This window comes from Borostomias antarcticus, assembly GCF_949987555.1.
Source record: "Borostomias antarcticus genome assembly, chromosome: 31".
Lineage (NCBI taxonomy): Eukaryota > Metazoa > Chordata > Actinopteri > Stomiiformes > Stomiidae > Borostomias > Borostomias antarcticus.
Window position 1 is genome coordinate 5,808,991 of NC_140264.1, and position 24,308 is coordinate 5,833,298.

General features: G+C 42.3%; 1 protein-coding gene and 1 long non-coding RNA gene across 3 annotated transcripts; both read left to right on the forward strand.

The window, feature by feature from the left end:
- The first annotated feature begins 857 nt into the window (after window positions 1–857).
- Window positions 858–13,027, forward strand: LOC311327204 (uncharacterized protein). 2 transcript variants are annotated; one of them, XM_084460238.1, is made up of 7 exons: window positions 858–1,098; window positions 3,292–3,456; window positions 3,784–3,975; window positions 4,196–4,348; window positions 10,222–10,386; window positions 10,738–10,929; window positions 11,150–13,027. In XM_084460238.1, the coding sequence occupies exons 1-7, from the start codon at window positions 873–875 to the stop codon at window positions 11,914–11,916; spliced, it is 1,860 nt and encodes a 619-aa protein (XP_084316364.1). In that variant the 5' UTR covers window positions 858–872; the 3' UTR covers window positions 11,917–13,027. The 2 variants fall into 2 exon arrangements, with proteins under 2 accessions (XP_084316364.1, XP_084316365.1); XM_084460239.1 differs by having other exon boundaries at window positions 3,295–3,456.
- Window positions 13,028–14,520: 1,493 nt separating this feature from the next.
- LOC311327207 lies at window positions 14,521–23,579 on the forward strand. Its single transcript, XR_014631086.1, has 4 exons — window positions 14,521–14,908; window positions 21,104–21,271; window positions 21,620–21,811; window positions 22,039–23,579. It is a non-coding gene; the product is annotated as an uncharacterized lncRNA (long non-coding RNA).
- Window positions 23,580–24,308: the final 729 nt, after the last annotated feature.

Below are 24,308 nucleotides of genomic sequence, written 5' to 3' on the forward strand. Positions count from 1 at the left end.
TTTGTATTGGGGAGCCGATGTGGCCTCCTTGAAATATATTTATGTTGCTCTGATTAGGTCACGGCTGGATTACGGGAGTGTGGTATATGGCTCTGCGGTGAGAACAGTGTTGGGGAGGTTGGATGTGATCCAGGCCCGGGCTCTCAGATTGATACAGAGTGGGTGGTGAGAGATGTAGAGGGGGAAACTGGAGAGAGGAGGTGGTGCTGACCAGTCTGTGTATTGGCCACAGTAATTTGAATGGGACTCTGCACGTTATTGGGAAACATCCTACTGGACACTGTGAGGTGTGTCTGGTTCCGGGAAACGGTGGGTCATGTACTCGTGCACTGTGTGAGATATGTATCTGAGAGGACGGTTCTGATGGAGGGAATGGGTAGGACTGGGTAGGAATGGGTGGGACTGGGTAGGAATGGGTGGGACTGGGTAGGAATGGGTAGGACTGGGCGGGTGGGCTCAGGGGTTCAGGGAATACTGGAGTGTGGTAGTGGTGGGCGAGGCAGGAAGTATCGGGTGGGGTTTCTAAAAGAAACCGGCCTGGTGGGGAGAGTCTGAGGGACCGGATTCTGTAGAGGTTTTTAGCTCCAGTAGATGGCGGTAATGCAACTTTTAGGATGCCAACCGCCGTTAAGCCCCACAGAAGAAGAAGAAGAAGTATAATTAACTTCCGGTTCGTAGTTCGGTCCCTTCCTGCGGCCCTTTGTTCACAGTGAGCGTAACTCATTTTAGATACTCAATAATCTGCCTCTTTTCCTCCACACAGAGACACTTTTTATCTTCAGACTAATTTATTTTGTCTCAATTTGGAATATCGTTGATGGAATTCGTGAAGCGGGGTCGTTGCAGATGTGAAAACACTGTGTTTTCAGAACATGTCTGTCGTGTGTAAAACTGAACCAGGCGAGACTGAACCCGCCACAGTCCTCCCAGACCCAGCCTGCGGAGGAGGACCAGTCATGGAGGAGGAGAAGTATTTTGTGGTGAAAGTGGAGGAAGAGAAAAAGGTTTTCAAAGAAGAAAAGGTGGAAGAAGCCATAGGGACTGGTCACGGAGCATTCTGGGACGGGTCCGACAGATTTGGAGAACACGTGTTTAAAGGTGAGCGTCTGTGATCTTTTTAGTAAAAAACAAAAACAAAGCATCTCTATTGACAATAGAAAACGCATACAAAAATGATTAATACCGACAAAACTACATCAGAGTTGGGGGGGAATCTTTGAAATGATTTAGAGGTCTGATGTCTCTGTGTAGGCTGAAAAGTGAGCATTGCGGGGTGTAGTCGAAATCCCTATGGGACAAATTAATGGGATTAAGTGGAAATGCCGTAAACGTCTGTTTAATGTGTCCGAAATGCATACTACCTGCTATATAGCAGGCGAAATGTAGCATGCTACATCAAAACTGTGTATACTGCATCAAATTGGCGGAGAATGAAGCATAGTCCAGAGCATGCTATTCCGGAAGTCGTAACCTGATACGTCACTGGGCAGTGATGCAAATAAAAGAAGATGGCGGATCTATAGGGGACCGCAGCGGGAGCTTTCAAATAGTATTGGCTAAATTTGTCGATGAGAACATTTTTTCTGTCAGATATATTAGTTATAACGACACAGCTACAAATGCAGTTGGGTGTATATATGTGAGCTAGCTCCCTCTGTGGCACACATCAGTCTTTTCCTCATTTCTAACAGCCTCAGTTCCACCATCATACAGACCTAGTCTACACGTGACCAACGCTGTCCAGTGGGGGTGTCAGGAACTATTGTACTGCACTGGGATTTCCTCCAGCAATTAGGTTTAGCTCCTTTTGATAACTTTTCTGGCCACTGCCCCTTAACCTCTTGTATTCTTTCTTTCTTTTTTTTGATCACATTTTTATTTGAATTTTCCTTTTTTATGACAAAGACAAACCTCTTGTATTCAACAGCATAGATAGCATTGGAAACTTAATTAACTGTCTATAAGCATTAATCCTGTTCCTAACACATCACAATCTTTATTCAACCGTGGGACAGTTATAAGAGGCTTAGAGTTCCTTCAGGGGTGTAGTATCAACAGCTGCCCGGTGGATCATTGCATTCAAGGACTCACTCCAGCTATCAATGGATCAATCGCTATTCACCTCGGCCACTGAATCTCTCTCCAAAACCCTTCCAGTCAGCCTTAGCAACAGTAAACCTCTGGGTCACTCCTCACCTTCTTCAATTAAAACCTGGCCAAACCTGCTCAACATTGGAAAGTGCATTAAACTCCTCCACCCAAACAACCAGAGATCTAACTTTCCCTATGACATCCTCCAACTCTGCTATAGTCAGCCGTTTACACGGATTATAGAAGTTAACCACAGTCAATTTCCCCTGAGGGCTCCAGACCTCCCCGACCACACACTCCAGGTCCCAACCGAGTTCAACCTGCTTTAATTTGATACCTATTGCAATAAAAATCTCCAGGCTCATCACCTATTTTCCTGAGTCTGCTCCCCTCCCTGTCCGACGATACCATCCTATCCATCTGTACCTTATCCCGAAACCCCGTTTCCCACCCACGCACAAAGCCATCCACTTAAGAAGCACCCTCACCTACTAAGAGAAAGAAACAGAAGATAAATAGAACAATAAAAAATAAAGAAACCATAAATGTTTGAAAGGACCATTCTGAGAACCAAGAGACGACTCAAAACCGATCAATGAGTGCAACTCAATTTCATTTCACATACAACTAATGTTAAGGTGCAGCGCCCTATGTAGCCTATGTTCATTCACTGGAGTGGAATCCCTCACTTCTGACTCAGGATGGTGTGTACAATGTGGTCCCTAATCTGGTTATCTCATTAAACAATGTTGTGCGACCTAGAACACATGCACATGGTATTGTTTACATAATGATCAAGTAAATATTGAGGTAGAAAAAAATAAAATGTGGATGGGAGGCCTACTTTGGACTGAATTTGATGGATGAAATTTATTTAAATGGAAACTGCAGTGCTATACCATGTGGTATAAGAAAACAATCAATATCTGCTGTGTATCGTCAGATATGGCTCATGGAAACTGCAGTGCTATACCATGTGGTATAACAAAACAATCTATCTGCTGTGTATCGTCAGATATGGCTCATAGACGATCGGTGATCAGTATTGGCCACAAAAAACGTGATCGGAGCCTCCCTAGCTTGGTTCCATGCTTAACTCTATATGAAGATTTGTAGAACTTGATTCACTTCCTGAACCTCACTGTTCCGCTCTATAGCAGACTCTATCCTTGTATGTGATCCCCTCCTGTATGTTTATAGCAGAACCAGGCGAGGCTGAGCCCACCACAGTCCTCCCAGACCCAGCCTGCGGAGGAGGACGAATCAAGGAGGAGGAGGAGGGTTTCGTGATGAAAGAGGAGGAAGAGAAAAGGCTTTCCAAAGAGGAAGAGGTGGAAGAAGCCATATGGAACTCTCTCCTTCCCGGTGAGTGCTGGTTGTATGTGAGCATAGAGCGCATGGAGAGGAGTAATGAGAGAATGCATGAGGGTCTATGGAGGTTTCTATGAAATGCCTTTTGTTAATTATTTGGATTATATCTTAGAAAAGGGATATTTATAGACTGATGTAACTGTTATGGACAGTCATGGTGTTGATATTAAAGTGTTAGCTCTGAGCAAATCTAATGTAGCTGTTTTAAAAAAACGAACCCTTCTCTGAATTGGATTTCTCTGATTTAAGCTGTCAGACCTGCTAGGTTGTAGAATAATGAACTTGGCTTCATCCTAATATTTATCTTCCTTTTCCCCCCAGATGTCCAGCAGCTCTCTCTCCCAGAACCCCCACAGATTAAAGAGGAACAGGAACCGTGCACCAGTCAGGGGGGAGAGCAGCTTCAAGGGCTGCAGTCTGATACTACACCCTCCATATTAACTTCTCCCAGAGTGAAAACCCACTGTGATCTGTCATGGAAATTACCACTGGACACTTCTACGTTCATATTTGGTGAGATGAATCAACAGAATACACAAACCCTCTTGCCTAAATTCAGTCTAGTTATTTTAAATCAGCTCTGTATGCTTCAGCAGTTTTCAACCCTTGACTATCCTTCATCAGCCACTGAGAATGTAACCCTTTGCACTCAGATACACATCTTTATTTATTGTAAGAAGTTTTCTAACTTTATTTATACACAATATATTTACAGGAATATTTTACTCCACAGATCCAGAGGACAGGTTTCAGTCCCCACCACCCTTTGACCAAACTCCAACTGTGGAGAACAGAGAAGGAGACTCTTTACCAACCAACACAACTGAATCTGGCAAAACTTTTAGTGAAAAGATTAGTTTGGTTGTCCATAGAGGAAAGCAGAGAGGTGAGAAACCATATCAGTGTGAGGAATGTGGCAAAGCTTTCCGACGAAGGCGTCAATTTGTTGTCCATATAAGAATCCACACAGGAGAGAAACCATATCAGTGTCAGGAATGTGACAAAGCCTATAATTCAAGTGGTGGTTTAGTAACACATAGAAAACTCCACACAGGAGAGAAACCAGAGAAACCATATCAGTGCCAGGAATGTGGTAAAGCTTTTCGTTCAAGTAGTAGATTAGTTCAGCACAGAAGACGCCACACAGGAGAGAAACCATATCAGTGCCAGGAATGTCACAAAGCTTTTAGTAGAAAGGATAGATTAGTTACACATGAAAAAATCCACAGAGGAGAGAGGCCTTATCAGTGTGATAAATGTGACAAAGCTTTTATTTTTAAGTATCGGTTAGTTCGCCATAGCAGAATCCACACAGGAGAGAAACCATATCAGTGCAAGGAATGTGGCAAAGCTTTTAATGACAAAGGTGGTTTCATTTACCACATTCGAATCCACACTGGAGAGAAACCATATCAGTGCCAGGAATGTGGCAAAGCTTTTATTGTAAAACATGGTTTGACTTTGCACGGTCGAATCCACACAGGAGAGAAACCATATCAGTGCCATGAATGTGACAGAGCTTTTAGTCATAAAACTAGTTTGATTAAGCACAGTCGAATCCACACAGGAGAGAAACCATATCAGTGCCAGGAATGTGGCAAAGCTTTTGGTGATAAGGCTAATTTAGTTAGCCATAGCAGAATCCACAGTGGAGAGAAACCATATCAGTGCCAGGAATGTGATAAAGCTTTTGTTGCAAAACAAAGTTTAGTTAACCATAAAATAATCCACACAGGAGAGAAACCTTATCACTGCCAGGAATGTGGCAAATATTTTGGTCATAAGGCTAGTTTAGTTAGCCATAGCAGAATCCACAGTGGAGGGAAACCATATCAGTGCCAGGAATGTGGCAAACCTTTTAATTTTAAAAGTAGGTTAGTTAGCCATAGCAGAATCCACAGTGGAGAGAAACCATATCACTGCCAGGAATGTGGCAAAGCTTTTAGTGTAAAACGGAGTTTAATTCACCACAGTAGAATCCACACAGGAGAAAAAACACATCAGTGCCAGGAATATGGCCAGGCTTTTGGTTATAAGTAATTTAATCTACTATAGGAGAATCCACAGAGAAGAGAAACTATATCAGTACCAGGAATGTGGCAAAGCTTTTAATTTTAAAAGTAGGTTTGTTAACCATAGAAAATTCCACACAGGAGAGAAACCAAATCAGTGCCAGGAATGTGGCAAACCTTTTCGTTTTGGAAGTGGTTTAGTTAACCATAGAAGATTCCACAACAGAGAGAAAACGAATTAGTCCCAGGAACGTGGCAAAGCTTTTAGTCAACGAGACTGATTAGCTGATCGAGGAGCCATGAATCAGTGAAACAACAGTATAGTCAAGTATAGCATAGCTTAAGTTTTAGTGATCAGAATCCTATGAGTGGTAAGAAGGGCCTGGATCATCCCATGAGAGTATTTCAGTTGAGGTGGAACAATCGCTGTTCAGAGGAAAAAGTTGTGGATGTAGGAAAAGGAGCCTGTCTTTCTCCTCTATGTTCATGTTGATACCTTTTTCTTATATTTTTTAAAGCTACTGTACATACATATTCTTCATTATTTTGAGACTTTACTTTGTACAATTTCCTATACACTAAGGATATAGTCCAGTCTAGAGCTGATAGCCTATCAATTAGGCTACTCCTGTAGCCTAATAATTGTCTTCTGTGTTTTACATCTTACTCCTTGTTGAAGGCATGTTTTGTAAAGAATACATTGATCAATTGTTTCATTTCAACTAGTTGGTGAATAAATGCATATAAAGTATCCGATTCTCCTCGTTTACTTTCTTATCCCACTTGACAAATAAATGCAAGTTGGTTGTACCAACAAATTCACTATCTTGGTTGGTCTACTAAGCACCAGGCATCATCGGTTAAGAGTATCTAACATGCACATACAGACGGGTGACAAACGTTGTGTACCTTGGCAAGTTGGCATAGATCCTACAAGTCTCTGGAACTCTACTGGAGGGATGGCACAGCATTCTTCCAAAAGATATTCCCTCGTTTGGTGTTTTGATGATGGTGGTTGTAAGGGGACCAAGTTTGTTTAAAAAACAAACTTGGTCGCTGAGAGGCTAAGTAGGGGGGAATTATACCTGCCCGACACGCTGGCTTTATTGCATATAAAACAGCCGGTGCAACGGCATCATGAAAGATTAAAAACAGCGATAAAGTACAGCGGTGTCAAAAGCGGTCAGCAAAGGTAGGACTTCCCCACTCCTTCCATTCACTGAAATCCAACAGGTGAACAGCTGATTTTACTACCACTGCTGACGTCCCACCACCACCTGACTCAAATCCCTGTGTGACCAATAATCCACCGGCGTGAGATAAAGAATAAAAGACAAAAATATACAAAAATTATCTGGCACCCACAGTGGTGGAGAGTGCTGTCTACCACTTTGACCCACAATCTCTCATAGGTGTTCAATCGTGTTGAGATCTGGTGACTGCGCAGGCACAGTCATTCACATCATTTTCATACTCCTCAAACCATTCAGTGACCTCTCGTGCCCTGTGGAAGGGGGCACTCCCATCCCAATCTTGCTAGTGTGTTGATCACCTTGGGCACATACAGGCTGTGTTGATCACCTTGGTTCATACAGACTGTGTTGATCACCTTGGTTCATACAGACTCTGTGTTGATCACCTTGGTTCATACAGACTCTGTGTTGATCACCTTGGTTCATACAGACTCTGTGTTGATCACCTTGGTTCATACAGACTCTGTGTTGATCACCTTGGTTCATACAGACTGTTGATCACCTTGGGTACTGTTGTGCATCCAATCCAACCTAAGCTGGTTATAATTTCAAAAACCATATATTGTATACATGATGATACACAATGTATATATCAGTGGGTCAGCCGGCCAATGTCCTGGGAGGAGCTAAAAGACATCAAGACAATGTATAAGCAACAATTGTTATATAAAAAGACATTCATTTAAGAGTTAAATAGAAATTATTTTCTATCATCAAAAACCACACAATAATATGTTTCTTAAGAGATTGAACCTTTATATCACAACATGAGTTCACTGGCTCATCTTGAACGTCACACCCTGCTCGTCAGATTCGTTTGGTTGCGATTAAGACGTCCTGTACTGATTGGTGGGATCTGTTGTCACATCCTTGGCTTTTATTTTGAAAATAATTTACGAAAAATTCACTTCCGGTTCGTAGTTCGGTCCTTCCTGCGGCCCTTTGTTCACAGTGAGCGTAACTCATTTTAGATACTCAATAATCTGCCTCTTTTCCTCCACACAGAGACACTTTTTCTTTTCAGACTAATTTATTTTGTCTCAATTTGGAATATCGTTGATGGAATTCGTGAAGCGGGGCCGTTGCAGATGTGAAAACACTGTGTTTTCAGAACATGTCTGTCGTGTGTAAAACTGAACCAGGCGAGACTGAACCCGCCACAGTCCTCCCAGACCCAGCCTGCGGAGGAGGACCAGTCATGGAGGAGGAGGAGGATTTTGTGGTGAAAGTGGAGGAAGAGAAAAAGGTTTTCAAAGAAGAAAAGGTGGAAGAAGCCATAGGGACTGGTCACGGAGCATTCTGGGACGGGTCCGACAGATTTGGAGAACACGTGTTTAAAGGTGAGCGTCTGTGATCTTTTTAGTAAAAAAACAAAAACAAAGCATCTCTATTGACAATAGAAAACGCATACAAAAATTATTAATACCGACAAAACTAAATCAGAGTTGGGGGGAATCTTTGAAATGATTTTGAGGTCTGATGTCTCTTTGTAGGCTGAAAAGTGAGCATTGCGGGGTGTAGTCGAAATCCCTATGGGACAAATTAATGGGATTAACTGGAAATGCCGTAAACGTCTGTTTAATGTGTCCGAAATGCATACTACCTGCTATATAGCAGGCGAAATGTAGCATGCTACATCAAAACTGTGCATACTGCATCAAATTGGCGGAGAATGTAGCATAGTCCAGAGCATGCTATTCCGGAAGTCGTAACCTGATACGTCACTGGGCAGTGATGCAAATAAAAGAAGATGGCGGATCTATAGGGGACCGCAGCGGGAGCTTTCAAATAGTATTGGCTAAATTTGTCGATGAGAAAACATTTTTTCTGTCAGATATATTAGTTATAACGACACAGCTACAAATGCAGTTGGGTGTATGTGAGCTAGCTCCCTCTGTGGCACACATCAGTCTTTTCCTCATTTCTAACAGCCTCAGTTCCACCATCATACAGACCGAGCCTACACGTGACCAACGCTGTCCAGTGGGGGTGTCAGGAACTATTGTACTGCACTGGGATTTCCTCCAGCAATTAGGTTTAGCTCCTTTTGATCACTTTTCTGGCCACTGCCCCTTAACCTCTTGTATTCTTTCTTTTTTTTTTGATCAAATTTTTATAGGAATTTTCCTTTTTTATGACAAAGACAAACCTCTTGTATTCAACAGCATAGATGGCATTGGAAACTTAATTAACTGTCTATAAGCATTAATCCTGTTCCTAACACATCACAATCTTTATTCAACCGTGGGACAGTTATAAGAGGCTTAGAGTTCCTTCAGGGGTGTAGTATCAACAGCTGCCCGGTGGATCATTGCATTCAAGGACTCACTCCAGCTATCAATGGATCAATCGCTATTCACCTCGGCCACTGAATCTCTCTCCAAAACCCTTCCAGTCAGCCTTAGCAACAGTAAACCTCTGGGTCACTCCTCACCTTCTTCAATTAAAACCTGGCCAAACCTGCTCAACATTGGAAAGTTCATTAAACTCCTCCACCCAAACAACCAGAGATCTAACTTTCCCTATGACATCCTCCAACTCTGCTATAGTCAGCCGTTTACACGGATTATAGAAGTTAACCACGGTCAATTTCCCCTGAGGGCTCCAGACCTCCCCGACCACACACTCCAGGTCCCAACCGAGTTCAACCTGCTTTAATTTGATACCTATTGCAATAAAAATCTCCAGGCTCATCACCTATTTTCCTGAGTCTGCTCCCCTCCCTGTCCGACGATACCATCCTACCCCTCCTCCTATCCATCTGTACCTTATCCCGAAACCCCGTTTCCCACCCACGCACAAAGCCATCCACTTAAGAAGCACCCTCATCTTCTAAGAGAAAGAAACAGAAGATAAATAGAACAATAAATAAAGAAACCATAAATGTTTGAAAGGACCATTCTGAGAACCAAGAGACAACTCAAAACCGATCAATGAGTGCAACTCAATTTCATTTCACATACAACTAATGTTAAGGTGCAGCGCCCTATGTAGCCTATGTTCATTCACTGGAGTGGAATCCCTCACTTCTGACTCAGGATGGTGTGTACAATGTGCTCCCTAATCTGGTTATCTCATTAAACAATGTTGTGCGACCTAGAACACATGCACATGGTATTGTTTACATAATGATCAAGTAAATATTGAGGTAGAAATTGAAATTTATTTAAATGGAAACTGCAGTGCTATACCATGTGGTATAAAAAAACAATCAATATCTGCTGTGTATCGTCAGATATGGCTCATGGAAACTGCAGTGCTATACCAGGTGGTATAACAAAACAATCTATCTGCTGTGTATCGTCAGATATGGCTCATAGACGATCGGTGATCAGTATCGGCCACAAAAAACGTGATCGGAGCCTCCCTAGCTTGGTTCCATGCTTAAAACTCTATATGAGGATTTGTAGAACTCGATTCACATCCTGAACCTCACTGTTCCGCTCTATAGCAGACTCTATCCTTGTATGTGATCCCCTCCTGTATGTTTATAGCAGAACCAGGCGAGGCTGAGCCCACCACAGTCCTCCCAGACCCTGCCTGCGGAGGAGGACGAATCAAGGAGGAGGAGGAGGGTTTCGTGATGAAAGAGGAGGAAGAGAAAAAGCTTTCCAAAGAGGAAGAGGTGGAAGAAGCCATATGGAACTCTCTCCTTCCCGGTGAGTGCTGGTTGTATGTGACCATAGAGCGCATGGAGAGGAGTAATGAGAGAATGCATGAGGGTCTATGGAGGTTTCTATGAAATGCCTTTTGTTAATTATTTCAAGCTTTTCTCAAGTAGTGATTTGGATTATATCTTAGAAAAGGGATATTTATAGACTGATGTTACTGTTATGGACAGTCATGGTGTTGATATTAAAGTGTTAGCTCTGAGCAAATCTAAAGTAGCTGTTTTAAAAAAACGAACCCTTCTCTGAATTGGATTTCTCTGATTTTCTCTGTCAGACCTGCTAGGTTGTAGAATAATGAACTTGGCTTCATCCTAATATTTATCTTCCTTTTCCCCCCAGATGTCCAGCAGCTCTCTCTCCCAGAACCCCCACAGATTAAAGAGGAACAGGAACCGTGCACCAGTCAGGGGGGAGAGCAGCTTCAAGGGCTGCAGTCTGATACTACACCCTCCATATTAACTTCTCCCAGAGTGATAACCCACTATGTTCTGTCATGGAAATTACCGCTGGACACTTCTACGTTCATATTTGGTGAGATGAATCAACAGAATACACAAACCCTCTTGCCTAAATTCAGTCTAGTTTTTTTAAATCAGCTCTGTATGCTTCAGCAGTTTTCAACCCTTGACTATCTTTCATCAGCCACTAAGAATGTAACCCTTTGCACTCAGATACACATCTTTATTTATTGTAAGAAGTTTTCTAACTTTATTTATACACAATATATTTACAGGAATATTTTACTCCACAGATCCAGAGGACAGGTTTCAGTCCCCACCACCCTTTGACCAAACTCCAACTGTGGAGAACAGAGAAGGAGACTCTTTACCCACCAACACAACTGAATCTGGCAAAAAAATTAGTGAAAAGAGTAGTTTGGTTGTCCATAGAGGAAAGCAGAGAGGTGAGAAACCATATCAGTGTGAGGAATGTGGCAAAGCTTTTCGACGAAGGCGTCAATTTGTTGTCCATAGAAGAATCCACACAGGAGAGAAACCATATCAGTGTCAGGAATGTGACAAAGCCTATATTTCAAGAGTTGGTTTAGGAAAACATAGACAACTCCACACAGGAGAGAAACCATATCAGTGCCAGGAATGTGGCAAAGCTTTTCGTTATAGTAGTAGATTAGTTCAGCACAGAAGAATCCACACAGGAGAGAAACCATATCAGTGCCAGGAATGTGACAAAGCTTTTATTGTTAAGTATCAGTTAGTTCGCCATAGCAGAATCCACACAGGAGAGAAACCATATCAGTGCAAGGAATGTGGCAAAGCTTTTAATGACAAAGGTGGTTTAATTTACCACATTCGAATCCACACTGGAGAGAAACCATATCAGTGCCAGGAATGTGGCAAAGCTTTTATTGTAAAACGTAGTTTGACTTTGCACAGTCGAATCCACACAGGAGAGAAACCATATCAGTGCAATGAATGTGACAGAGCTTTTAGTCATAAAACTAGTTTGATTAAGCACAGTCGAATCCACACAGGAGAGAAACCATATCAGTGCCAGTAATGTGGCAAAGCTTTTGGTGATAAGGCTAATTTAGTTAGCCATAGCAGAATCCACAGTGGAGAGAAACCATATCAGTGCCAGGAATGTGGTAAAGCTTTTGTTGCAAAACAAAGTTTAGTTAACCATAAAATAATCCACACAGGAGAGAAACCTTATCACTGCCAGGAATGTGGCAAATATTTTGGTCATAAGGCTAATTTTGTTAGCCATAGCAGAATCCACAGTGGAGAGAAACCATATCAGTGCCAGGAATGTGGCAAAGCTTTTAATTTTAAAAGTAGGTTAGTTAGCCATAGCAGAATCCACAGTGGAGAGAAACCATATCACTGCCAGGAATGTGGCAAAGCTTTTAGTGTAAAACGGAGTTTAATTCACCACAGTAGAATCCACACATCAGTGCCAGGAATATGGCCAGGCTTTTGGTTATAAGTAATTTAATCTACTATAGGAGAATCCACAGAGAAGAGAAACTATATCAGTACCAGGAATGTGGCAAAGCTTTTAATTTTAAAAGTAGGTTAGTTAACCATAGAAAATTCCACACAGGAGAGAAACCAAATCAGTGCCAGGAATGTGGCAAACCTTTTCATTTTGGAAGTGGTTTAGTTAACCATAGAAGATTCCACAACAGAGAGAAAACGAATGAGTCCCAGGAACGTGGCAAAGCTTTTAGTCAACGAGACTGATTAGCTGATCGAGGAGCCATGAATCAGTGAAACAACAGTATAGTCAAGTATAGCATAGCTTAGGTTTTAGTGATCAGAATCCTAAGTGGTAAGAAGGGCCTGGATCATCCCATGAGAGTATTTCAGTTGAGGTGGAACAATCGCTGTTCAGAGGAAAAAGTTGTGGATGTAGGAAAAGGAGCCTGTCTTTCTCCTCTATGTTCATGTTGATACCTTTTTCTTATATTTTTTAAAGCTACTGTACATACATATTCTTCATTATTTTGAGACTTTACTTCGTACAATTTCCTATACACTATGGATATAGTCCAGTCTAGAGCTGATAGCCTATCAATTAGGCTACTCCTGTAGCCTAATAATTGTCTTCTGTGTTTTACATCTTACTCCTTGTTGAAGGCATGTTTTGTAAAGAATACATTGATCAATTGTTTCATTTCAACTAGTTGGTGAATAAATGCATATAAAGTATCCGATTCTCCTCGTTTACTTTCTTATCCCACTTGACAAATAAATGCAAGTTGGTTGTACCAACAAATTCACTATCTTGGTTGGTCTACTAAGCACCAGGCATCATCGGTTAAGAGTATCTAACATGCACATACAGACGGGTGACAAACGTTGTGTACCTTGGCAAGTTGGCATAGATCCTACAAGTCTCTGGAACTCTACTGGAGGGATGGCACAGCATTCTTCCAAAAGATATTCCCTCGTTTGGTGTTTTGATGATGGTGGTTGTAAGGGGACCAAGTTAACAAACTTGGTCGCTGAGAGGCTAAGTAGGGGGAAATTATACCTGCCCGACACGCTGGCTTTATTGCATATAAAACAGCCGGTGCAACGGCATCATGAAAGATTAAAAACAGTGATAAAGTACAGCGGTGTCAAAAGCGGTCAGCAAAGGTAGGACTTCCCCACTCACCCCCACTCCTTCCATTCACTGAAATCCAACAGGTGAACAGCTGATTTTACTACCACTGCTGACGTCCCACCACCACCTGACTCAAATCCCTGTGTGACCAATAATCCACCGGCGTGAGATAAAGAATAAAAGACAAAAATATAAAAACATATCTGGCACCCACAGTGGTGGAGAGTGCCGTCTACCACTTTGACCCACAATCTCATAGGTGTTCAATCGTGTTGAGATCTGGTGGCTGCGCAGGCACAGTCATTCACATCATTTTCATACTCCTCAAACCATTCAGTGACCTCTCGTGCCCTGTGGAAGGGGGCACTCCCATCCCAATCTTGCTAGTGGGTTGATCACCTTGGGCACATACAGGCTGTGTTGATCACCTTGGTTCATACAGACTCTGTGTTGATCACCTTGGTTCATACAGGCTGTGTTGATCACCTTGGTTCATACTGACTCTGTGTTGATCACCTTGGTTCATACAGACTCTGTGTTGATCACCTTGGTTCATACAGACTCTGTGTTGATCACCTTGGTTCATACAGACTCTGTGTTGATCACCTTGGGTACTGTTGTGCATCCAATCCAACCTAAGCTGGTTATAATTTCAAAAACCATATATTGTATACATGATGATACACAATGTATATATCAGTGGGACAGCCGGCCAATGTCCTGGGAGGAGCTAAAAGACATCAAGACAATGTATAAGCAACAATTGTTATATAAAAAGACATTCATTAAAGAGTTAAATAGAAATTATTTTCTATCATCAAAAACCACACAATAATATGTTTCTTAAGAGATTGAACCTTTATTGCACAACATGAGTTCACTGGCTCATCTTGAACGTCACACCCTGCTCGTCAGATTCGTTTGGTTGCGATTAAGACGTCCTGTACTGATTGGTGGGATCTGTTGTCACATCCTTGGCTTTTATTTTGAAAATAATTAACGAAAAATTCACTTCCGGTTCGTAGTTCGGTCCTTCCTGCGGCCCTTTGTTCACAGTGAGCGTAACTCATTTTAGATACTCAATAATCTGCCTCTTTTCCTCCACACAGAGACACTTTTTCTTTTCAGACTAATTTATTTTGTCTCAATTTGGAATATCGTTGATGGAATTCGTGAAGCGGGGCCGTTGCAGATGTGAAAACACTGTGTTTTCAGAACATGTCTGTCGTGTGTAAAACTGAACCAGGCGAGACTGAACCCGCCACAGTCCTCCCAGACCCAGCCTGCGGAGGAGGACCAGTCGTGGTGGTCGTGTTGAAAGAGGAGGAGGAAGATAAAAAGGTTTTCAAAGAAGAAGAGGTGGGAGAAGCCATAGGGACTGATAGTCAAGGAACATTATGGGACGGGTCCGCCAGCTTTGGAAAATACGAGGTTAAAGGTGCGTGTCTGTGATCTTTTAGTAAAAACAAAACATCAAATGACAATGGAAAACACATGCAAATAATTGATTAATACAGACAAACCTACATCAGAGCCAGAGGCTATCCCCTTTCCCGACTGCGTTACTGGCTGGTAGATGCAGTCCAGTCGTGTTTACCAGAGGATTTGCGTGAGACAGACTGTTAACTACATAGGAAACTCTTTATTTCAGTAGCAGATTTAGATCCTAAACTAACTAGTCTCCCTATTGGGTTTATACATTTCAGTCATTGTAATATGTGCTAATCTACAATAATCCCACAGTCCCCTATCTGTTCATAGCGAAATTGTCAAAATAAAGTCAGTCCGCCAGGTCCAGAAAAGGAATTCTTTTGTGTCGCAGAGATAAAGTACTCACAGTCACATGAGAATTGAGTGTCCGCTAATAAGCATGTTTAATCTTTAGAAATGAGTCATATTTTTTGAAAATGCATTGATCGATGGGGTGGTGCTCCCAGCATTCACAGCACATTGCTCTCAGCCCCTGCTGGTCAGAGCATGCATGGTATAGGGGAACCATTTATTAGTTGCACTATAGATTCCACTCAGTAATGAACTGAAGCATCACATATTACATTACATACATTACATGACGTCATTTAGCTGACACGTTTATCCAAAGTGATTTACAATAATTGCATTTAACATTGGAGGTTAGTGTAGGCTACTGCTACTCACCAGAACTCACAAGTGCATCTTTTTTTTTAAAATAATGAACATATGTTATGATTTTTATCTGCGACCGATTTTTCTGCAGGTTGAAAATCTGGCAAAACTTATAAAAGGTGACTCCTCATAAACTGTAAGTCTGATCGGTCTGAATTTTCACATATACGTGTATCCACGTATATGTGAAGATGGAGAAATTGGCATGAAAAAACTTTGGATACAAATTTCAAGTGCTTATTACCTTTTGTAACAATAATCTAGGGATTTGAAACTGGCTAGGCATGGGTAGCCTACCACAACTATGTAGTACCATGTCAAAGCAAAGGAAATGGCAGGCATTTGAAATATTTGGCCATTTTGGCAAAATTGGAAACCAATGCTAATATAGCGCTTCTCATGAACGCTTAACTGGATTCAGTCACCACCGCACATGAGTATTCTTTGGTATTCTCTCCATAAATGGTAATAAGGACAAGTCGTTTCGTTAAAAATCGGGTGATTTGTGTTGTTATAAAGTTAGCACTTTATGCTAATAATTGGACCGTTTTGACCATAAACCCATCTCTACGGCTCTTGTTTTTTAGCTGTGACTAGCAGCTCTATAACTCTCTGTTGGCTGGTTGGTTGGTTGGTTGGTCCACAAAAATTGGGTCTGGCTGCTGCATAAGCATGTATGCGATTGACAGCAGTTGTCTGTCACGTCAACACAGTTTTAAGCAAATGTATAAAGAATGTGTAAAAGAGAAATGTCCGTGCAGGCAAAATCTCACAAAAGAGGCAAGGGAGCGGTATCAACAAAAAGTTGATATTGAGTAAATATCCTTGATGCGTTACAGCCGTTCAAAAACTTACCACAGTCATTTTAACTACATTTTTGATTGAAATTTAATGACTGAACTTCTGGTTTATGGTTTTATACCTGGTTTATTTTCTGACCCAGTTTCAGAGTTCAGTTTTGCTTTGTTTTAGAGGATGTGCCTGGAGAGCTGCCTGAGGAGCTCGGGGATATGTCAGTGGAGAGTGAAGAATTTGCCCCCCTGGAATCTGACTTTGAGTCTGAGGATGTGCCAGGAGACATGCTTGAGGAGCTTGGGGAAATGTCTGAGTTCAGCAAAGACCAGGAGAGTGACGCCCATCCCCGTGACCCTGGGGAGGAAGCAGGTCAGCAGAACCAAAGACCCGAGATGGGGAAACCATGTGGTCCAACATGTCGGAAGAAGTGCTGGGACAAAATAACTGAAGCGAGGAGGGAGAAGGTGCATGCCACATACTGTGAAATGACCTACCAAGAGAAGAAGGCATTCATTCTCCGGTGGGTCTCTCAGCACCAGATTGGACGCCCCACATCTGCTGGTCCCAGCAGACGTAGCAAGTCGTTATCTTACCATCTTACGAATGACCTGGGTCAGTCACAAGAGCTATGCAAGACCTTCTTTCTCACAACTCTGGGATACCATCCAAAAAATGATAGACTCATCCAAAAGGTCATCAGGAACTGCTCCTCACCATGTTTGAAACCCCGCCAAGAACGCCGTAAAAGACATGCCCCAGCCAATAAAATAAATGTGACCCCAACTTACATACCCATTGAATCTGTGGGAAAGAGGATGGTGGAACCAAAGTTGAAAATAAAGTCTACAGGTACGTAACTGACATTACACATTAAGAAACCTTTCATCACATTATAAAACACCTGTCAGTCTGACAGGACATATTTAGCTAGCTAGTTAATCTTAACCCTTACCTGCTCCCTGACAGTTGTAATTAGCCTCTATAACGTAACATCATTGCTGATGCCATGTCACAGGGCTTGACATTCAGTTGAATTTGCCACTGGCACTCTTCTCAAAGTTAATGGCCTTGATGTTGTATGCACTGAGAGAGCCTACATGGCAAGCGTTTTATAGACTCAGATGGCGGCGTATCGTCACTGAGTGAAGAGTGCTTCTACAGCACAGTGTTTGATCGCCATACCTCAAAACGATGACTAAAATAATGTGATACAAGTTAAGTCAATAACAATGTACATTGTGGCAAGGACTCAAACGGCGCTAGATTGCGGTAGTAACGAAATAATCTGCTAGCTTGCTATCTTTGGTTAGCCTAACTTTAAATGGTGATGGTAGGAACATCTAGTCAACAATTACTAAGAATTAAATCTTCCAAAAATATTAGCAAGCTAGCTATTTCACTTAAGACGTCTAATATTTTCACTCACTCGTCTGCATACTTTGGCAGATCGGCAAAGCTTGCAAAATACTTCTCCCTTCTCCCTTCTCATCATCATGCCCAAGACAAGGCCAATGATCTGACCCTAACCCTAACCCAACAATATGGCCCTAACCCTAACCCATTAAACTCTTTATTTTAATCCACATATTACATATTATACCTTTAATATTGATCAGAGTGGACATGTTGCCCTATAGGTCCACTTGTTGTAAAATAATAATTTGATATTGCTTCCTTTTGTTGCAGTACACGGTAATCCAAGGACGGCTCCTCCAGCCAACGAGACCTTGGATGAATTGTTGGCACCGCTGGACATGGAATATGACTGTGAGACTGAGGATGTGCCTGGAAACGTGCCTGATGAGGGTGACCCTGGGGAGGAAGCAGGTCAGCAGAACCAAAGACCCGAGATGGGGAAACCATGTGGTCCAACATGTCGGAAGAAGTGCTGGGACAAAATAACTGAAGCGAGGAGGGAGAAGGTGCATGCCACATACTGTAAGATGACCTACCAAGAGAAGAAGGCATTCATTCTCGCCTGGGTCTCTCAACGCCAGATTGGACGCCCCACATTTGCTGGTCCCAGCAGACGTAGCAAGTCGTTATCTTACCATCTTACGAATGACCTGGGTCAGTCACACGACGTATGCAAGACCTTCTTTCTCACAACTCTGGGATACCACCCAAAAAATGATAGGCTCATTCAGACAGTCATCCGGAACTGCTCCCCATCAAGCTTGACACCCCCCGAAGAGCGCCGTGGAAGACATGAACCAGCCAATAAAATAGATTTGACACCAATTTACAAACACATTGAATCATTTCATCCAACAGTTGGTTATTACAGAGGGGGACGCTCCCACAAGCAAAGATACCTCCCGAGTGATATAACTGTGAAGCAGATGTACAAGGATTTCTCGGCTAACGACCAGTGTTCATACGAAACGTACCGGAAAGCAGTAAAGAACAGCAACATCAGCTTCCCCAAGCCAGGAGAAGAGCAGTGCGAGCAGTGTCTCCAGCATGAGCTCCACAAGAAGGTCGAACACCAGGCTGCCAACCAGGAGCCCGCCCCAGACTGCTCCACCTGTAAAATGTGGGCGGACCACATGGAGAGAGTGGCGAGCGGGTGGCATCACTACAAGCTTGACGCAGCGAAACAACAAAGTGACGACCTCTCCATCCGCAGTGTGGACCATCAGAAAGTAATCATGCTGCCCCGAATCCCAGGGGTGATGACGGCAGTCTTCACCAAACGGATCTCCGTCTACCATGAGACCTTTGCCCCGGTTGGCAAGAAGACAAAATCAAAGAAAAAGACTGTTTCAGTGATCTGGCATGAGGGGATCGCTGAGAGAAAGGAAGAGGAGGTGGCGTCTGCCTATGTATGTGCTCTGCAAAGGGAGCGCCACGTCCCTCATCTCGTCTTGTGGATGGACAGTTGCACGGCACAGCACAAGAGCTGGTGCCTCCTGACAACGATTGCGAGTACGGTGAACCACGACTCCAACTCTATTGAAGACATCACACTGAAATATTTTGAACAAGGGCACAGTTTCACGAGTGATGACAGTTTTCATGCTGGGGTGGAGCAAGAGATGAGGAGGAGGCCTGGGGGTGTTGTCCTTGATTTCCAGGACTTCAGCAGTGTAATTGCCTCCTCGAAAAATGGAAAAGTGGATGTGGTGGAACTGCAAAATGAGGACATCCGGGCATGGAAAGCAGGGCACTCCATGACGAAGCTGAAGAATGTGCCTCATCTAGAGAAGATGGCCGAGATCCAATTCAGGAGAGGATCAAGGAGCATGTGGGTGAAACTCTCCCACGATCAGGAGGAATTCACACCAGTGGACTTCCTCATGAACAACACCACTCTTGACATCCCTGGGAAACTCAGGCCTGCAATGAAGGGGATTGGGAGGCAGAAGAAGGCAGACATCCTGGCAAAACTCTGCCGACTGATGCCACCAAACCGCCGGGTGTTCTGGGAATGTCTTCCTGAAAGTGCTGCAGATGAAGACTGAGCTGATCGTTAGTCAAACAATCTCAGATGGAATGGGACTGGATATATTTTCCTTTTTAAAGAAATTATTCAGCTTTTCATTAAAGGTGCTCTGTTCGATTTACTGCACTTTTTTGTAAAAAAAACAAAAAAAACAAATATATGCAATGAATATGTCCAGGGGAGTCATAACTATCTGTACAGAAAATATAGCCAACGGTGTCGTGCCTGTGGAGCAAATGCTGAATTTATTTTTATTATGAGCGATTCAGCGAAGCCGGCCTGGCGCTGAGCCCCGCCCCCTGAACGGCACCGTATGGAGTGAAAACGCCCACTTGTTTATATCTGATACGCTACACCACTGTCCCAACTAGTGGCCGAAAAAAATCGAACTGAGCACCTTTGAAGTCAAATATCTTAATCAAACGTTAGTGTTATTGAAATAAAATGTAATTAGTAAAATATGTAATTATTACAATCTGTTATGTAGGATCCGGATGTGATTTTCCAGATTTAATAGCTCGATTAAAGAGTTCACATGGTTCATAGTAACCCACTTTCCCCAACCTGGGTTTACACTGTAGTGGCTGACATGTCGCGCATGGAGGCAGTGAATCAAATGAAAAATGTAAAAGCCAAATTCCTCAGAATTTCAGTTAATTTACATCCAAAGGTATAATGCTAACATTTGGTGCATCGTTTTAGTTTTGTTTGGTTTGCCACTTGTATCGGAGAAGTATTCTGGATTTTCTCATAAACTACCATGTAGTGTTCATCCATGCCTGGATTTGTGAATCGCCTGCCAGCTGTTCTTTTAGCCATGCTAATTCTAAGGAAATGTGTAAACATATCAATCAATTGAAACACAAGGATAGGCATGTATTTTTAATTTGGGTTCAATCGTGCTGTCATATATATGATACAGTATAAATATATTGTTGAAATGGTAACCTATTAATGTAGTAGAATGTGTTATTTTCGTTAAAACAGTACTGAAAAAGGACTGTATTCTTGTCATTTATTTATTCACTGCGGTCGTATTATAATCTGTGTTTTATAAGCCCACAAGGGTTGGGCACTTTGTGTGCATGACACAGGGGGAAAAAACAATCATTCTGAAAGGTCAATCTGAAAGGTCAACAATTCTAAAAGGTCAATGGAGTGAAAGACGGAAATCACTTCCTGAACCTCACTGTTCTACTCCATAGGGGACTCTATCCTTGTATGTGATCCCCTCCTGTATGTTTATAGCAGAACCAGGCGAGGCTGAGCCCACCACAGTCCTCCCAGACCCAGCCTGCGGAGGAGGACGAATCAAGGAGGAGGAGGAGGGTTTTGTGGTGAAAGAAGAGGAGGAAGAGAAGAAGATTTCCAAAGAAGAAGATGTGGAAGAAGCCATACAGAACTCTCTCCTTCCCGGTGAGTGCTGGTTGCATGTGACCACCATTGAGTGCTTGTAATGAGAGAATGCATGGATCTATGGATGTTTCTATAAAATGCCTTTTCTTAACTATTTCAAAGTTTTCAATTAGTTATTTGAATTATTTCTTAGAAAATTGATCTTTATAGACTCGTGTAATTGTTATGGACGGTTGAGTTGACAGTATTGATAGCAAGCTAGCACTTAAGTTAGCTCAGATCAAATTCTAATGTAGCCGTTTTAAAAAACAAACTCTTCTCTGAATTGGATTTCCCTGATTTCCGCTGTCGGTTAGGTTGTAGAATAACGAAGTATGCTTTATCCTAATATTTATCCCCACCCCCCAGACGTCCAGCAGCTCTCTCTCCCAGAACCCCCACAGATTAAAGAGGAACAGGAACCGTGCACCAGTCAGGGGGGAGAGCAGCTTCAAGGGCTGCAGTCTGATACTACAGACCCTATATTCACTTCTCCCAGAGTGATAACCCACTGTGATCTGTCATGGAAATTACCACTGGACACTTCTACGTTCATATTTGGTGAGATGAATCAGCAGAATACACAATCGCTCTTGCCTAGATTCAGTCTAGTTCTTTAATGTCAGTTCTTTATGCTTTGGCAGTTTTCAACTGACCCCTGACCCCTGACTATCCTTTATCATTCACTGAGAATGTAACCCCCTGCACTCAGATACACATCTTGATTGTAAGCAACTCTCTAACTTAATTTACACACAATATAGTTACATGAATATTTTGCTCCACAGATCCAGAGGACTGGTCTCAATCCCCACCACCCTTTGACCAAACTCCAACTGTGGAGAACAGAGAAGAAGACTCTTTACCCGCCAACACAACTGAATATGACAGTGATTTCAGTGAAAATGGTACTTTAGTTGTGCATAGAGGAAACCAGATACGTGAGAAACCATATAAGTGTGAGGACTGTGACAAAGCGTTTAGTCAAAAGAGTGCTTTAGTTGTCCATAGAAAAATCCTCACAGGAGAGAAACCATATCAGTGTGAGGAATGTGACAGAGCATTTAAGCAAAAGATTGATTTAGTTGAACATAGCAGAATCCACACAGGAATGAAACCATATCACTGCAAGGAATGTGGCAAAGCTTTTCGACTAAGGGATAGTTTCATTAAACATAGAAGATTCCACACAGGAGAGAGACCTCATCAGTGTGAGGAATGTCACAAAACCTTTGGTCATAAGAGCCATTTAGTTCACCATAGCAGAATCCACACAGGAGAGAAACCATATCACTGCCCCGACTGTGGCAGAGATTTTTCGTTTAAATGTAGTTTTGTTACTCATAGAAGACGCCACACAGGAGAGAAACCATACCAGTGCCAGGAGTGTGGCAAAGCTTTTAGTTTAAAAAGTGGTTTAATTAAGCATATAAGTATTCACACAGGAGTGAGTCCTTATCAGTGTGAGGAATGTGGCAAAGCTTTTGGTAGTAAGAATAATTTAGCTCAACATAGCAGAATCCACACAGGAGAGAAACCATTTGACTGCCAGGAATGTGGCAAAGCGTTTGGGTTCAAAAGTAGTTTAGTTAACCATAGACGAATCCACACTGGAGAGAAACCATATCATTGTGAGGAATGTGGCAGAGCTTTTCGTTTTTCATCCACTTTAGTTAACCATAGACGTATCCATAACAGAGAGAAAATGAATGAGAGCCAGGAAGGTGGAAAAACGTTAAGTAAATTAAACTGATTAGACAATTGAGGAGCCATGAATCAGTGAAACAGCATCATACTAAAGTATAGCATAGCTTAGGTTTTAGTGATAAGAATTCTATAAATGAAAAGAAGAGTCTGGTTTGTTATTCTATCAATTAATTGTTTCATTTAAACTATTTAGTGAATAAATCTATTATGCATTTAAAGTACCTGATTCTCCTACTTGACCAATAAATGCAAGTTGGTTGTACCAACAAATTCACTATCTTGGTTGGTCTTCTAAGCACCTGGGGGCTGAGGTGCCCGGATGTCGTTCCCCTGACCTGCTATGACCGGAGGGGGCAGAGACATTCACGCACATTTTCTGCAGGAAATGCAATTTTCTAGTCTAATATGTGGTTTTTATAATGTAATATGTGGTTATTATAAAGTAATATGTGGTTATTTTAATGTAATATGTGGTTATTGTAATGTAATATGTGGTTATTATAGGCAACGTGGGTTTCACAGTCACCCCCTCAGATTATCTGCAAATCTCATCTGCTATAGAATGTTTCTTGTTTGTTTATTGTTTATTCCGGAGCCAACGCACGAACGACAGGCTAGTCTTCCTGGGGTCCTCATAAAATACTCATGTTACAATAATAAAATGTAAAAGTTAATGTTACAATGTGTGTTTGGGAAATAGAATGCTTTAAGAAAGGACATTTGTTTTGGCTGCCATTATATATATATATATATATATACATATATATATATATATATATACTGTAGGCCTAGTTCGGATAACCCAGCATACGGCATATACACAGGCCAAATATTAGTTGTGTCTTGATTCCTCCGCTGTACGCTGCTGGGAACAGCAGTTTAGCGACTCTTCCGAGGCCCTCTTCTGGAGCTAATGGTCTACGGTAAATGGTGAAGAGGAGCCGGTAGGCCTCGTTAAACGGGTGTAATTAATTACCCGCGTGCTGCCGCTTTTAATTAGAACCAAGTCTATGAGTCTAGACGCACGCTCATTAATTCCACCGCTCTCTCTCTCGGTTAATTATATTCTATTTCCTATTCCGTTAACTACGGTATACCTCCACCGTCCAGAGAGGGAATACGCTGGTACAGTGACGTCCCCACAGACCTTAAAGAAACGGTCTTGTGTGTGGGGGTGCAAAGGAATTAAACATATTTCAAGCTGCACTCAGGTTTCATTGGAAAATGTGGTATTATGCACTGGGTTATCTTTGAGGATTTTGAATAAAGGGAGGTTTCCTGTAGAGCTATCCCCTGTTTCTTGTAGAGCCCCCACCCCTGTTTCCTGTAGAAATCCCCTGTTTCCTGTAGA

Coding starts and splice junctions, on each gene's coding strand:
- LOC311327204 (XM_084460238.1), top strand. CDS start 873: ATGTCTGTCGTGTGTAAAACTGAACCAGGCGAGACTGAACCCGCCACA. Junction 10,387..10,737: donor ATGGAACTCTCTCCTTCCCG/GTGAGTGCTGGT, acceptor TTTTCCCCCCAG/ATGTCCAGCAGCTCTCTCTC. Junction 10,930..11,149: donor CACTTCTACGTTCATATTTG/GTGAGATGAATC, acceptor TTTACTCCACAG/ATCCAGAGGACAGGTTTCAG.